General features: G+C 36.6%; 1 protein-coding gene across 32 annotated transcripts in view; it reads left to right on the top strand.

Moving 5' to 3' along the window:
* The window catches only part of Nrxn1 (neurexin 1), a 1,071,743-nt gene that overhangs the window by 531,904 nt on the left and 525,405 nt on the right, over positions 1 to 14,434 (top strand). For all 32 annotated transcript variants that reach the window (XM_076559341.1, XM_076559345.1, XM_076559352.1 and 29 more), the window contains one exon: positions 5,444 to 5,563. In XM_076559341.1, coding sequence (XP_076415456.1) covers positions 5,444 to 5,563 — 120 coding nt within the window. The remainder of the gene's footprint in view (positions 1 to 5,443; positions 5,564 to 14,434) is intronic.

Genomic DNA, 14,434 nt, shown 5'->3' with positions numbered 1-14,434 from the left:
TTTTATTCTATAAATCTTAAATTTTCTGAGTTATTCACAAGAATGTGCTAAGGCCCAACACGTAATAGGAGCTATAACTATGGACCTTGTCATTTTCTTCTTAGCGGACTACAGTTAGGCTAACTGGCATGTTAATGAGTTCTGTAATGTTTGCATTATAGCATCAGTTAGCCACTTAAAATAGAAAAAAATTTATAATATATTTAACCCATTTCAAACTTTGCATTCATTTGGATAAAAAAATGAGAGAAGGGCTCAGATACTCATTCTCAAACCACGATTTGATCTGTGTGTATCTGGTAGCAAGCAATATATTCTCCGTTTTGTCAAAAATATTTTTTTTTATTTTATCCAGGGCTAATGTACAATGCTTTGGAAATGTACTCAGTTCTCTTCCATTCTTTCATGCATTCTGTCAGATCAAGAGCTACAGAAATATTTTTTGATTGCTGCTTTCATTTGGGGTCATTTCTTACTTCAACACCTCAGAGTTTTTGAGCCAATTCTACCTATATAAATGTAATTCAGTCACATTATCATGAACCGTGGGACTCTGGGTGTGTTACTGCTACAGTTTCTCCTTAAGGTTCAACACAGTTTGGTCTATTTTGAAAATTTAGATTTATAAGAAATTTTATATGAGAGAAAAGGAAGATGCAGGCATGATTCCTCTGCTTTAGGAGATTATGAATCACTTCTTCTCAGCTAGAATAAAGTCATTATATTTAGCAATTACCTAAATCTGCACTACTTTTAATTTTGAAATCACATTTTTTCCATTTCCAAAACATCCATTTCTTTGAAAAGCTAACTTAAATTCAAACTGTTGAAGTAATAAAAGAGATTAAGAATATTAATGGAAGACTTCTTTGAATTCATTTTAATGTTATCACCATATTTAATTATTGACTTATTTATTTTAAATTTTGACATAACACTTGTTATGTGGTTTCTCATACTCCATATTTAGTAAACACAATTATTAAGCAAATATGTTTCCTGTAATAGATGGATTAAAAATATGAGATATAATTTTGTTCCTTAGAAATGGTCTAACAAGTGAAACTATGTCATTTATTTATATTTTAAGGGAAAGGTACGACAGTTTTAGATACCACTTTTGAAAAGTAAGCCTTGTAGCAGGTTGGATGGCAAGGACTTTCTAAAAGAGACTTTGGCAGATCAGTAACCACCAGACAGGAAGAAGAAATGCGTACACAGGGCCCTCCCCACACATCCTGTTAGTGAAGGGCAGAAGGAAGCTCATGGGAGCAAGATTGCAAACCAAATGTTTGCAGCCATAACACTTGCTCTTGTTTTCCAACCTAGTCTAGCAGGCAATTTGTTGAGGATACTTAATTATAGGTTCCTCTTCACTGGCCTTAAATGAGCTTCTGAATATTTGCATTCACTGTGGTAGCTTATGGAATAGCTCTGCCCATGCATATAAGAAGTTTTAAATACTTCAGCCTTAACAATTGCCATCCCTTCTCATGGCTTTCTCTACTCTGGAACTGTCACCACATCGCAGTCTTTCTGACATCATCCCCCCAATGATTTCATTCCTACTTTTAATTTGACCATTTCTATCCTAACTTATTATAATGATTAGCTCAGATAAACTTGTCACGGGTGTAATTGATGAGATTCCCATGACTTTAGGGCTAGCAATTAAATTATACATACCCAATGTATTATCTCTTCAAAGACAGTTGTCTCATGGAATTTAACTCCTTCTCAGATTCAAATCACTTAACTTCTGTGTTAATAGAAATGGTGTGTCTTTGACATCTCCAAATAATAGCTTGTCAAGGTTTTCCATCATTCTTACCTAACAAGACTGGCCAAACTTCAAGTTCCTGGCCCATAAAAGGTTCTTGATCTTCCCACAGTAATCACTTGTTACATTTAATATCTAGCTTATTTCAGTGGACAACAGTTGATTCGTATATAAACACTTCTCAGCCTTAGAAGAAATCTATCTTCAGTCCTGTATTTAGACTGGTATTTTTCAAGCATCAGCCTATATTGAACTGACTTGAAGAATTATTAAAACCCAAATTAGCAGACATTAACATCAGGACTTGTGATTCAAAAGGTCTGGCATGGGTCCTTAGAATTTTACCAAATTCCCAAGTAATGCCTATGCTGCATGTCCCACATGTTGAAAATTTCCTCATTAGATGTTATTTTTCTGCATACAACAGGAAATTGAGACTGATAATCAGCCATGAGAGTAGGCTCATTAAATTCCAGATGACTTCTCAACAAAATCGGTGGCATTTTGATACTCCTGTAGACCTGTGCACTCTGTCCTGAATTGCTTTGTGAATGGCTGCAGTGAGTTGCGGTCTGATTATAATGGCTGTCACTGATTAAGCAATAGTGGTTGTGAGTTTGTATATACCATCTTATTTAATCCTCAAAACACTATAAACACTCATGACTGCCCTTTTCCCAGATGAGTAAACTGAGCCTCAGATAAATCAAACAACATTTATAAGATTAGGGAAGTGGAAGACAGGTTTCAAATTACAGTTTCCTTCACTTTGGAAGGACAGGCGTCTAAACCAACAGTCCTTTCTTGTCCCTTAGGTCTACAGAAATTGTGCTTTGACTTCCATTTTTTCTTCCCCTTTCAGTCATATCCTTAAAAAAAAAATTCACTTAGCACAAATGTCGTTTGGCTTGTTTCCAATTTCAGTCAGTGACAATTAATGTAATAAGAAATATTATATAACTAGAGGGAAAATAAATCAAGACTTTGACTTATGCAGATCTCTATCAGTGCTTAAGCATTGTTCTAGAAGGTGAGTACTTCCAAAAACTGTGGCTGCCCAGGCACAGGGATGCAATGCCTGTAATGCCTGAAATATAAAAAGACTGTGGCGACAATGAGAACTTAGAAAAATAAACGTGTTTTAGTGCTCTCAAAGACAGCTGGCAGCTCTCTTCAGTTTAGTCAGATTCATTTCTAAGATCACAGTGTTAGTACATTTAGAGTTTAGCATCGTTGAGTAATTGCATGACATTTGTGTCGGAGCGGGGGCACTGATGGTCCTCAGTTCTTGATACTACTTTTTCTGCTGTTGGGCCAGTCAGGAAGTAAATGACTATTTGATAAAATAACTTCTCCATAACACAGGACTCCCCTATACCTGATTCTCATCTGTGGTAGTAAAGTCAATGAAGATTGTTTCAAGACTATTTTTAGTCTCTGACACTATGGGCCATTAGTTGGTAGACCACTGAATATGTTTGGAACTCAACAAATACTGAACAAATTAGTAATTCATGCTTAAGTTGAAAAAAATTACATCTATTCAGGTCTCCTGGTGGATTATTATTATTTCTAGTATTGCTTATAATGCTATTAATGTCTTAATTATAATTTGATGTTACTAATTATTATTACATAATTGGGATTTAACTATAGATCCTGCATTTGTATAAATGCATGTAAGTTAGGCTTACTTTAGTAATTTCCTGTGAACAATGCCTTTACTGAGAAAGTTATCACATAGTATGTTTGTACAGTACTTGTTAAACTTTATTTTATAAGACCTTGGCTTCTAATTTAAAAAATATTTATTCACTGAAACAATGGTCTCAATGGCCATCACTAGCATTGAATAACTTTGAAGTCTATTTTCACATTATTTAGAAAACATAATTATTATTGCCAGAAATGATCCCAAAGTTATTGTCTATAGATTTTCAATGGATTGTGTGCATTGTGTTCCCTTTTATCATTTTGTAAATTCTTTTTCCTGGAGTTTTCTGTAAATATTATTCACATGGAAGTTTATTAGAACTAAGGACAGTTATGAAGGTATAGGCAACACCAAGAACACCCAGCTTTTTAAGAGTGAGAATGAGTATGACATTCTGGGATCTTATAAAAGAGTGTTCTCTGAGGAGAATTACAGTACAGGTTGTTTCTACCATCTTTATGACTTTCTTCACCTTCTTCAAATGGTTCAGCAAAGCAGAGCTAAGGGCAGATAATACATTACTGTCTTAAGTCATACTTGTAAATGAAAGTTTTCCTAAACTGAGAAGGAGAAGCGCACCAAGAGGTATTTTCTCCATCGGGACCATAATCTACAATGTGCGCCATAGTCCACACATGAAACATCACACTGCATGTTCCGATAAGCAAGTCATTTAAGGAATCCATCTACCTCTGTACAGCAGAGGAGGAATCACAAGAGCCTTTTAAGTTTTCCCTCCCTGTGTCATTGGCTAGACTAAGCATTATATGTATATACAGACATATAGTGTAAACATAAAATTTATACTGCTTTCTCATTTTTTGGCTTCTCTTAAGGTTTATGGCTGTTGGTATTAATTTGTTTGCTACACATAGCATTTTTTCCCTTTACAGCAGCATGCTTTTTTGAATCTGAACATTCTGTTTGCCCCATTTCCATATTGCTTACTAACATTTAATATATTTTGCTTTTTTTTATTTTGCTGACAAAGTTGCATTGATGAAAGCTGACTTGCAAGGTAGATAGCTCTGTGTGTATAAAACAAGACTGAAACCCCATCCTACACAGTGGAAACCCTAAAGTAACTTTTTTTTTTTTTTTTACATTTTTCAGTAACTGTTATTTGGATTCAGATTTAATTTCCCCCTTTTGGTTGTTGTTTTGGATGTTGTTTTGGACATTGTACAAGAAACCTCATTTTGTAGAGTAGTTTGCATAGGGCTTTCAGTCTTGACTATGTTTGTACAGTCCCTGCCTTTAGTGCTCCGATCACACTTTTCTGTTCTTTGTTATTCAGTGTTGTAGTTATAATTCTTTAGAAACAGAATAGTGTTCCCTTTACTTGTGTGTTCAACAGGGGCATGCCATTACATTGTTTTCATTTTATGTTAACTGCATGATATTGTCAAAGCATGTGAACTGATACTTGCCAACATACCTATCCAGAGCACCAAATAATCATGACCTTAGCCATAGTGTATGCGTGGAAGTGGCTGGATCTCACAGGGCACTTTTCCATAAGTCTGCTTGATTATTTTGCCAATCTTTATCCCAGTTTCATGATCTTATAATATCCATTTGTCATGGCATCTCAATTCATTGTTATGAAGTTAAGGAGATCCATTCATTCTCTAATGTCCATACGGTGACAGACAATCATTAATGATAGAATAAGATTACCTGCTACCACCATGACCATCTTAGAAGCTACCAACTTCCTTTTATTATTTGTTGGCTTAGGTACAATTATGATGTATTTGTCTTGTACTTGAAGCTTAAGAAGGCCTTCAGGTTAAACTTCTCAGTTACTAGTTCAGGTGTGTGAACTTTCAAAACTAGCTTGGACATGTAATTTAAGGTGTTGGCAACTACTTTATGTGATCTAACTCAAGTAAAGAACATTCTGAATTTTTAAAAAGAACCCAAGTTTCTTTTGGGATGTTTTGCAGGGCCCAGCACGACCTGCCAAGAAGACTCATGTTCAAATCAAGGAGTGTGCTTGCAGCAGTGGGATGGTTTCAGCTGTGACTGTAGTATGACTTCCTTCAGTGGGCCGCTCTGCAACGATCGTAAGTACCTGTCCAACTGTAGAGAGATACTTGTCACCGTTTCCAGCTACTGCTTGCTGCGCAAGGTCTAGAATTCTAAGTTCTTATATCATTGGCAATGGGATTGTCAGAGATGTGGGCCTCAGTTTTTTTTCTATAAAAGAATAAAAGCCCATTTTGAAATAACATTTTTTTTTCAGGGCAGTGAATACCTTAGTGCTTTAATGGTGGTGGTTGATTTTCAACTATTGTAATTTTCTCTTGTTGGTTATTTATAGCCACCTTATTGGAAAGAACATTGTTAATTTCTTATATGTTGAATTCTTCCCAAATGTTTGAATCCTTGTATTGCTTTGTACTATGTAGTTTGAAAGTTTGTCAGGTGATATCTTGAAGACGTTGGTTTCTGTGTGTGGTTAGAAGTTGCATTTCTCTACCTTTCTACCTCTCCTTGAGTAAGTCCAGTCTTCCCAGTTCACTTTAAAAACACTATATTTAATCATTTTTTTCAAGACTTCTTTCTTGTCTTTTATACCCTTGAATTCTCCCCTTGAGTCTCACAATGTGAGCATAATAGGACAGATAGCCCTCACATTCTATCACTCTCCTCTCCCAGAGTTGGTATCAGCGCAGTGACAATTTGAGACAGAACTTGTTAGCCAACAACAGAAAAAGTCTTATTTCTGAACTTTCAGAAAGGTCTTGCTTCATAGGACTTCATCAAAATGATAAAAACCCATCTTCTAATGTATATACAGGGTGTTCACAATGAAGCCTCATGTTTGACAAGTAGACTACATGCTTTGTGTTGTGTTTAAATACTACAGCATGGATGCCAGAGTTCTAGGAGAATGGGGAAAAGGATGTGATAGTTGAAGATCTGCACTGTACAAAGAGGCTAAATTTGATTTTTAATTTAAGGAGAGCTTGGAGTATTAGGTTTAGGTTTTTTTTTCATTCTTTAATCTCTGTCAGCAGATATGTGAATCACTGTATCAAAAGTCGGATCAAACTAAAATAAGTCATGGAACTGAATGGTTGCAAACTACAAATATAGTACAGTTCACCAGCTGCCTTTGGTTTCTGCCCAGAATATTGATTATAGGAAGCACAGGCCCAAAATAAGAAAGAGTATTGGAAATTAATGGTAGCCAAGGGAAGGGGTTGTCACATATCTTTAGTGTATAACCTTGAACAAGTTACCTGTGCTCCAGCCGGGCGGTGGTGGCGCACGCCTTTAATCCCAGCACTCGGGAGGCAGAGGCAGGCGGATCTCTGTGAGTTCGAGGCCAGCCTGGGCTACCAAGTGAGTTCCAGGAAAGGCGCAAAGCTACACAGAGAAACCCTGTCTTGAAAAACCAAAAAAAACAAACAAAAACAAAAAAAGTTACCTGTGCTCCAAAAAATGACATCCTCCCATGCTTGTGTAGATACCCTTGTTTACACATGAAAGTAGGAAGGACACTCGCTGAAAAGAAATAGGGTTTCAGTAGGAGAAGAAGAGTGCTCTAAGACAGGACAATGGGTGTGAGAGAAATTAATGTAAGAAAGACAACAGTGCTTAAAAAGAATCGCACGCCTGTGTGTATATTGTCAGCATGAACTGGACTAATATGGTTAATAATAATGAGACATGAGCTGAGAGAAAGATGGGTTGGAGGTCCTGGGGGCAGCTGGTCAGAAGTAGTGAGGGGTGGATATGAGCAAAATATATTGACATTTTCAAATAATAGAAGAAAAGTTATTTTGAAAGGTGCTGCCACCATGAATGCAGAAACATCTAATCCCTGCTTTTATAGGATCATCTTCTCTAGTATATAGTAACTTGAAGCAGTAAAATACATTCAAACCGTCATCACTTTACATATACCTTATATCCCCACATCAAATTACTCTTAAGAAATCAGTCCCTTGTGAGTTATATAAATAACCTTGTATAAAGAGTCAGTGCACTCTTACATGTACAAAAAGCAAAGACAAAGATTTTTAAAGACCTCTCACAAATGCTTGATTACCGACATGTGCTTCTCTGTAGATCAACAACTGCTTGCATTTGCTCCTGTTCAAAAATGACATAAACCTCTTTTCAAGGACAACCAGAAGACTGAGAATTTGTTATGATTTCGTTATTGCAGATTTTTAATGCTGAATTCAAGCTTGACAGATGTATGACTACATGTGGTAGTCGAGAGGGCTCTTTGGTATGAAAATATTTTTCATTTTGCTCAAGAACATTCTCTGCCAAACTCTGCTAAGCCATTCCCCATGTTTTACAAAACAGTTGCCATTTGGTTTTGTCAGACCGTGTGTCCCATACACCAGTTAAATATGAAGAATGCAATTTTCTGTGTGTGTTTGTTAGGCTTTTCCTAAGGAACATCAAAATCTGACCTTACATATCAGGCTGTCCTCAAATCAGTTTTTGCAGAAAACTATTTAAATGATGCTCTTGGGTAACAGTTGTACGGATGGCAATGATAAGGCTAGTTGTTATTTTCTTGTAAATGGGTAAATGTCATTCAATAAATATGTCTCCTGATATGCCTCTTGCACAAATCAGTGCTAAATTATGTTTGAGAGCTCTCAGAATACATGAATTTTGATTAAATCATTACCTCATACTAGGTTTAATGGAAATGAGAAGTGTCCTCATGGCTTGAACATTAGTGTTTTCCTGTGATGAGGATTTGTAGATAAAGATTACTATTTAAAGATGCATCTTATTTTAAAACAGTTATAATTTATATAAAACAATAGTAAGTATTACTTTAAAAGCTTTCAGGTTAAAGATGAGAACTGAAACATTTTGATACATATTCTCCACATATGTCTTGTCTCCTCATCTTACTGTTGTTTTGTTTTTGTTTTTGTTTTTCTGTAACAAGCACAAATAGCAGTAATCTTGGATTTTGGTAAACAAACACCCTTTCCTTTATTGAGGTTGACTTTAAAATTAAAAACAAACAAACAAGAAGCCTATAGCCTCTGAGGGCATCTCTTCATGCTATTTCATCCCTATCTCAGTTACTAGCCCATGAATTCTGTGACTGTAACCCCCAAATCATAACAAAAAACCCCAAGAAAATGGAAAGAGACAGAAGCATTTCAATATATAAAAAAGAGCAGAGTGCACGGAAGGAAGAGCCCCTCCCCCAGTAGAAATTCTAAGTGTCATACATCCGATACGGTTTATAGAGTGGGTTTGAGTAACTAGACATTTTTATTTATATTAGCCTGGAGATATAATTACCAGTGGGATGATGGGAATACTTTATAAATTGCAAGTAAAATCTTGGATAAATCATACTAATTAATTGAATTGAAAGGAATCTTTCAAAAACACGGGCATCTTTGTAATGCCAGAGGCTATTTTTAAAAATATGTGTTTTGTTTTTTTATAAGCCCCTTCATCCTTGGAGAATTGCCATCCTGGAGATGTACTCATTAACAAAACAATTGTAGGCTGTGGCTGGGTATGGTGTCATGCATCCCACTCTTGTTCTTTACAGGATCAAATTCCAGGTCCTTGAACCATCGTTTTTCTGGCTTATTATACAATGTTTTCAGTGTTGCTCATTTCCCATCCCTCCCTCTTCCGATCCATTCTGTTCCTCTCCTACTTTCATTCTTCCCAATTTAAATGTCACCAACATCTCCTGGTTGATTCTTCCAGCAGTTTCTTCACCCTCTGAATTCCTATAGGATTCTGCACTGTTTTATTGGCCATTACTCTCTACCATATAGTTTATGTTTGCCTTATCTCTCTAAAAGGGTATATGTTATTCTCCCAGGAACAATATTATTTTGTATTTTAAATTTTTCTGTATTTTGGATCATATATCTGAGGTTTTTACAGCATGTTGTAGATAACGGGTAATAATAGGAGCTTACTAAGACAATGGTAAGTGAATATATGAAGTTTGCAAAAAGATTTCTAGTGTGTCTACAGTGGCCAACACTACTCTAGATTTATCAGTCTGGAGCTAATAAGACTCCTTGTTCTGTCTGTAGCCTTCATATACACACTTAGCTATTGCAGAACACTCTCCATACGGTGTGTTACTGCCAATTTCCTTACTCATGGCAATCCTCCACATTATGTTTTCCAACTTCCTCATCATTTCACAAGCGAAGTTTTTACCTGCTGGGTGTTCTCATCCCACCTGAAATGCATCCCTCTCACTTGGTCTTCCTGAACAAATGTGGTTTCATGTTTGATCTCTGTTTAAACTGTTTCATGCCATGGAAATGTATCTGTTGTCCTGGACTGGGCATTACCATTTCTTTGTCTGAAGTATGAGGGAACTAGTGTGTTGCATTACCACACACAATTTTAGGTAGCAGATAGCTGTTAACTTTCCCTTTAACTATTTACCAAGTGTTCAGTATGTTCTAAGTTTGTTAAGAGTTTTCTTTCATTTTGGAACATCTGTGTACTGCCCATTTACATGTTCATGCGTGCTCACCATCATGACACCAGTGTGCTATCTGTTTCTGCTTTCACCCTGTGGTACAGATTAGAATGTAACCATATTAGCTAATTTAATGTCAGGTTGAAGAAGATGAATATGGCTATGATCATACGGAAAATAGCAAACATAATAACATTGTCACATTACATTAGTATGGAAGTGTAGTGTGCCAAATTACAGTTCAGCTTCAAGCATGTCTTTTCCCATAAGGGAGTAATACATCACAGTGCTGTTTGGTGTTATGGCTGTAGGAGGGTGTGGGCTTGGATATTAAAAGACTATTTTCAAAATTCTAAACTTTGCCAAGGGAAAAATCTTCTGGAGAGGAATTCAGTGTATGCTTTGTGTTTGAATTACAAATATTCACTGAAACAAGGCTGAAACACATTATTTGACTGAGTCTTTTGACTGTGACATTTAGAAACACCATAAGCTTTGTTTCTTATTTCTTTTGGTTGTTTGAAAAGAGAATCCAATATCTAATGTCTAAGCCTCTAGATCTGAACTAATGGAAGTGAATCCTAACATATACAGAAATAACTTAGACCTAAGCAATATGCCTCTCCCACTTAGGATGCTAATGTTAGTTAGCTGTGAGATGATTTGCTGTTATTTAGGGCTGAGTAATATTTCACAATTAGCTATATCTATAGTCAGATCCTCATTGTGAATGTGGGGAGTCTCATTAATCTCTACTTGTCTTACGTTTCTAAGTGTTGCTCTTAAGCTATTTAAAGCAAGTCAAAAGCAATATATATCGCTAACACCTTGGATACCCTAGGTAACTATGGGGAAATAGGGTCAGTCTTGTCTCAAGTTAAACTATAAAGGATTATAATACTGTTCAGACCAAGTCAAAAAGTGCTGTATCTATATAAGAAAAAATAAGCACACCAAAAAGTCCGAAAGGAATAGGTTAAAATATTGCTGCATGAGTACCTGGGTTTAATTCCTTGAACTATACAGCCGCTCTGTGTTCTATAACTTTGAGCAGCCTTTTACTTATATACATATGTATCAGTGTGGCCACAGAAGCCCCATTTGAGATGTTTTCTTCACCTATGTGCTTTTCTATTACTATTCTCTGAATTATCTGACTTGATTGATTCTGTTGACTGTTAACATTCACACCATTCACTGTAGACTTTATGTAAGTACAGGGTGGCCTTCCATGTTTAATGCTATCGAATACCACCAGAGTCGCCAACCAAGGCTGCTCTGAGGTTGTTTGCCAGTTGCCTTGTTAATTGTCCTTAGGAGGTAACCATGGTTCCAGTTTCAGAGGTACCATTTCTACATTTTCTTTCTATGTGAGGGCAGTTTGCTCAGTCATCTTGCTATGCCTAGACACATAGTTCAAGTTAGGATACAATATTGCAATAGTCTTCTTTCTATGGTTTAAAAGTTTAGGCTTTTGGTTTATCTTTACTTTTAAAATGCATTTTATTTTCCTGATAATTGCACACTGAATGCCCCATGAGCAAATGATCAACAATGATGTGTTTTCAGAATCTTGTATCCTACTAAATGAGTGTAACTAATAAATAACTTAATATTCATCTGTTAATTGAGAAATTCTGTGATGAGAATACATTGTTTAAATACTTATCCTGGTTTATGGAATCAAATCATTAATAGTTTAAAGGAGTATGTCATTAAACATAACTAGCTTAGGTTTAGGAAGTCTTGTTTTAAAGGGATGTTCCATGTGTTTGCAGAACTGGTTGAAGCAGAGGTGAGTTACATCCTATGTTGTCATAGATATGCCTTGCTCTTGCATAAGAACCACAAAAATCTATGTAGCTCCTATCAATATCTTTTCATGTTATAACCTAATTAATATGGATTACAATATCTGCTACTTATGCTTTATGAACCTTTTCATTACTTTAAAATAAGAATGTATAGGAGTGGATGATAGTTCAGATAACTTCTCCAGTATGAACTAGCCAGTCTAGTCAAAGTCTATCTTCAGCCCACCCTCTGCTTTGCATCGATGTTTCTTCCAGAGAGGTATCCAGCCAGTGTCAACATTTTACAAAACTTACACCATCCAGATTTCCAAGGAAGTTAACATCAAGAGGAATTAACACTATGAATATTCCAAGGCTCCTCTCGCTTCTTGTTCTTAGATTTTCATTCTCAGCTTTAGGCTACATGAAATGCGCTCACATCCTCAACTCTTCCATTGCCACTTCTAAACATGGTTAGCAACTCAGAGTGAGCTGCCAAAGGCAGGCTTTGTCATTCACTTGCAGCTCTACCATAAACAGGTACTGATATGAAAGAGAGACAGGAATTTTCTGTGACTTTTCTGTGACAGGCCTTCAGAAACAATAACTGAACATTTGATGAAGAAATCAGGCAAAATATTGGCAAAATTTCTTTTGTTTAAACCAAATTTTTCGGTGTATATGATAGGAAATGGACAGCTAATGTTCAGTATTATGCTAATCAATAAATGTGTACTAAGTCATTGACTATTTTAATTGCATCTCAGTGTTTTCTTTATTTGACTGAAGCAGAAAAATGTTAAAAAAAAAAACAAAACTTAGAGTCCGAAGTTTACAGTGTAATCTTTGAAGGTTGTTAAAAGACATACAAGAAAAGCATAAGGAATACATGGAGCCCACAGCATGAACATTTACTACAAGATTAATTGTGAAGACCACAGCCCTTCGTGTTTGTAGGAAAGAGGACAAAGGCTCTCAAAGAATGTGCCCAGTCCAGGAAAAGGTCACAATAAGAATAATGTTGTGCTTGCATTAAGGAGTAGTTCACATCTTAAGAGGGGAGAATACAACTGTGGAGAAAATATGCCTGCCAGCGTCCCTTTCCATCCCCAAACAAAGCATCGGTGTGTTTAATGAGATTTACTGCAGCAATTAAAATGTGGACTCCTTTAATAGAGAAGAATTACAATCTTCTCACTGGCTCTGTGCTGTGCTGCATCTTTACCTCAGTGGTAGCATTTGGCCGCAACATAAAATGCATTCGAAAATGATGTGTTATCTCTAGGTTTTATGGAATGTGTGATTTTAATGACTCTAATGATATAAATTAACATAGCTCAAAAAATTACTTACGAAGTATGAGACTTAATCTTCCCAGAACTTGGTAAGACAGGAAGGTACAAAGACATTTCCTTACTTGAAATGGTTTTAAATGGAACACGTTTCATAAAGGATCAACCAATATAGAAAGTTTTTTTTTTTAAATGGGTCGTGAACAAGGAGGGCTGCGTTTGAAAGAGACAGTGGAAGCTGCTTGAGTAGGTGTGAAGGCTTCTTATAAATATATAACATATGACCCTGTAAAGAGAAAAACAGATGGAATATGCAGCAGAAAGTGGAGAATACATTTTGCTTGGGTTCTTCACTTGAGCGGTTTGCTGTGTGTTTGGGTATTTGGAAGTTTTCCTGTTGGAACCTTTGGATGACAGTGGTTCAGAACACTGTTGGTACTGTAACGTCTACTGGGCAAAGCAGGTTGCTTAATTTGTGACACTACTCCAGGTCACAATGGCTTAAGTCCCTAACATATCTTTTTGCCAACTCTTGACGGTCACATGAATGCCTAACCTGGTGGTCTTTGGACTGAGGATTCAAGTTTATGGGGCATTGAAGTAGAACTGGAGCAAAATGCTGCTGCTGAAGCCGTGGGGTTAATTTTGATGCCATCCATCATGGATCTGCTCTCCCAGGCCCTATTCTGGGGAAGCACTCAATTTCACTAAATTAAAAACAGAAAAGTGTTAGAGAAATACCATCTCCTCTCAGCCGCAAGAGACACCACAGGAGTAATTAAACTGGATTTGGGGTGTCAGGCACATCCATTTTATTGACAGTGACAATAATTCTGTAAATCAAAACCTTGGAAGCATCATCGGTGTTGTCAAAGTACTAAAGTTAAAACGGAAGGTTCCTGAAACTAATCTCAGAATTCACCCTGATCCATGGAAGAGCTGTGACTGTAGACTCTGAAATTTGCCACCTATGAGCAAAACTGTAGTGATCATAACACCCATGGCTGAATCCCTGCGAGCTCTGGCGATGTAAAGTCCAGCAGAGTGGTTCTTCAGTACCAGATCTCACTCTTGGATTAAGGTTACCATGAAAACTCTCTCCTCTATATTTCTTCGAGTAAAGTTCGTTGATGTACTTTTTCCCAGCTACCTTTCATCCCTCCTTCTTTCACAATTTAATGCAACAAGTTCTCTTCTGCATATGGCATGCTTTGCTCCTTATAACTCTGGGACAGGATATGTATACATGTGTTAGTGTAATCCCTAAATGATTGCTGTACCTTCATCTCTGCCAAGTTGTTTCTTCCTCTGGACTGGCTTCTTCTACTTCTACTCTGCCTCAGAACCTGCAGCCTGTGCAGGTGATTGTCTCAGCTAAAGTTCAGCTACAATACT

The sequence above is a fragment of the Peromyscus maniculatus genome, chromosome 22 (genome assembly GCF_049852395.1).
Source record: "Peromyscus maniculatus bairdii isolate BWxNUB_F1_BW_parent chromosome 22, HU_Pman_BW_mat_3.1, whole genome shotgun sequence".
NCBI classification, from domain to species: Eukaryota; Metazoa; Chordata; class Mammalia; order Rodentia; family Cricetidae; genus Peromyscus; species Peromyscus maniculatus.
Note: the sequence above shows the minus strand (reverse complement) of the source record. Positions and strands in the feature narration are given on the sequence as shown.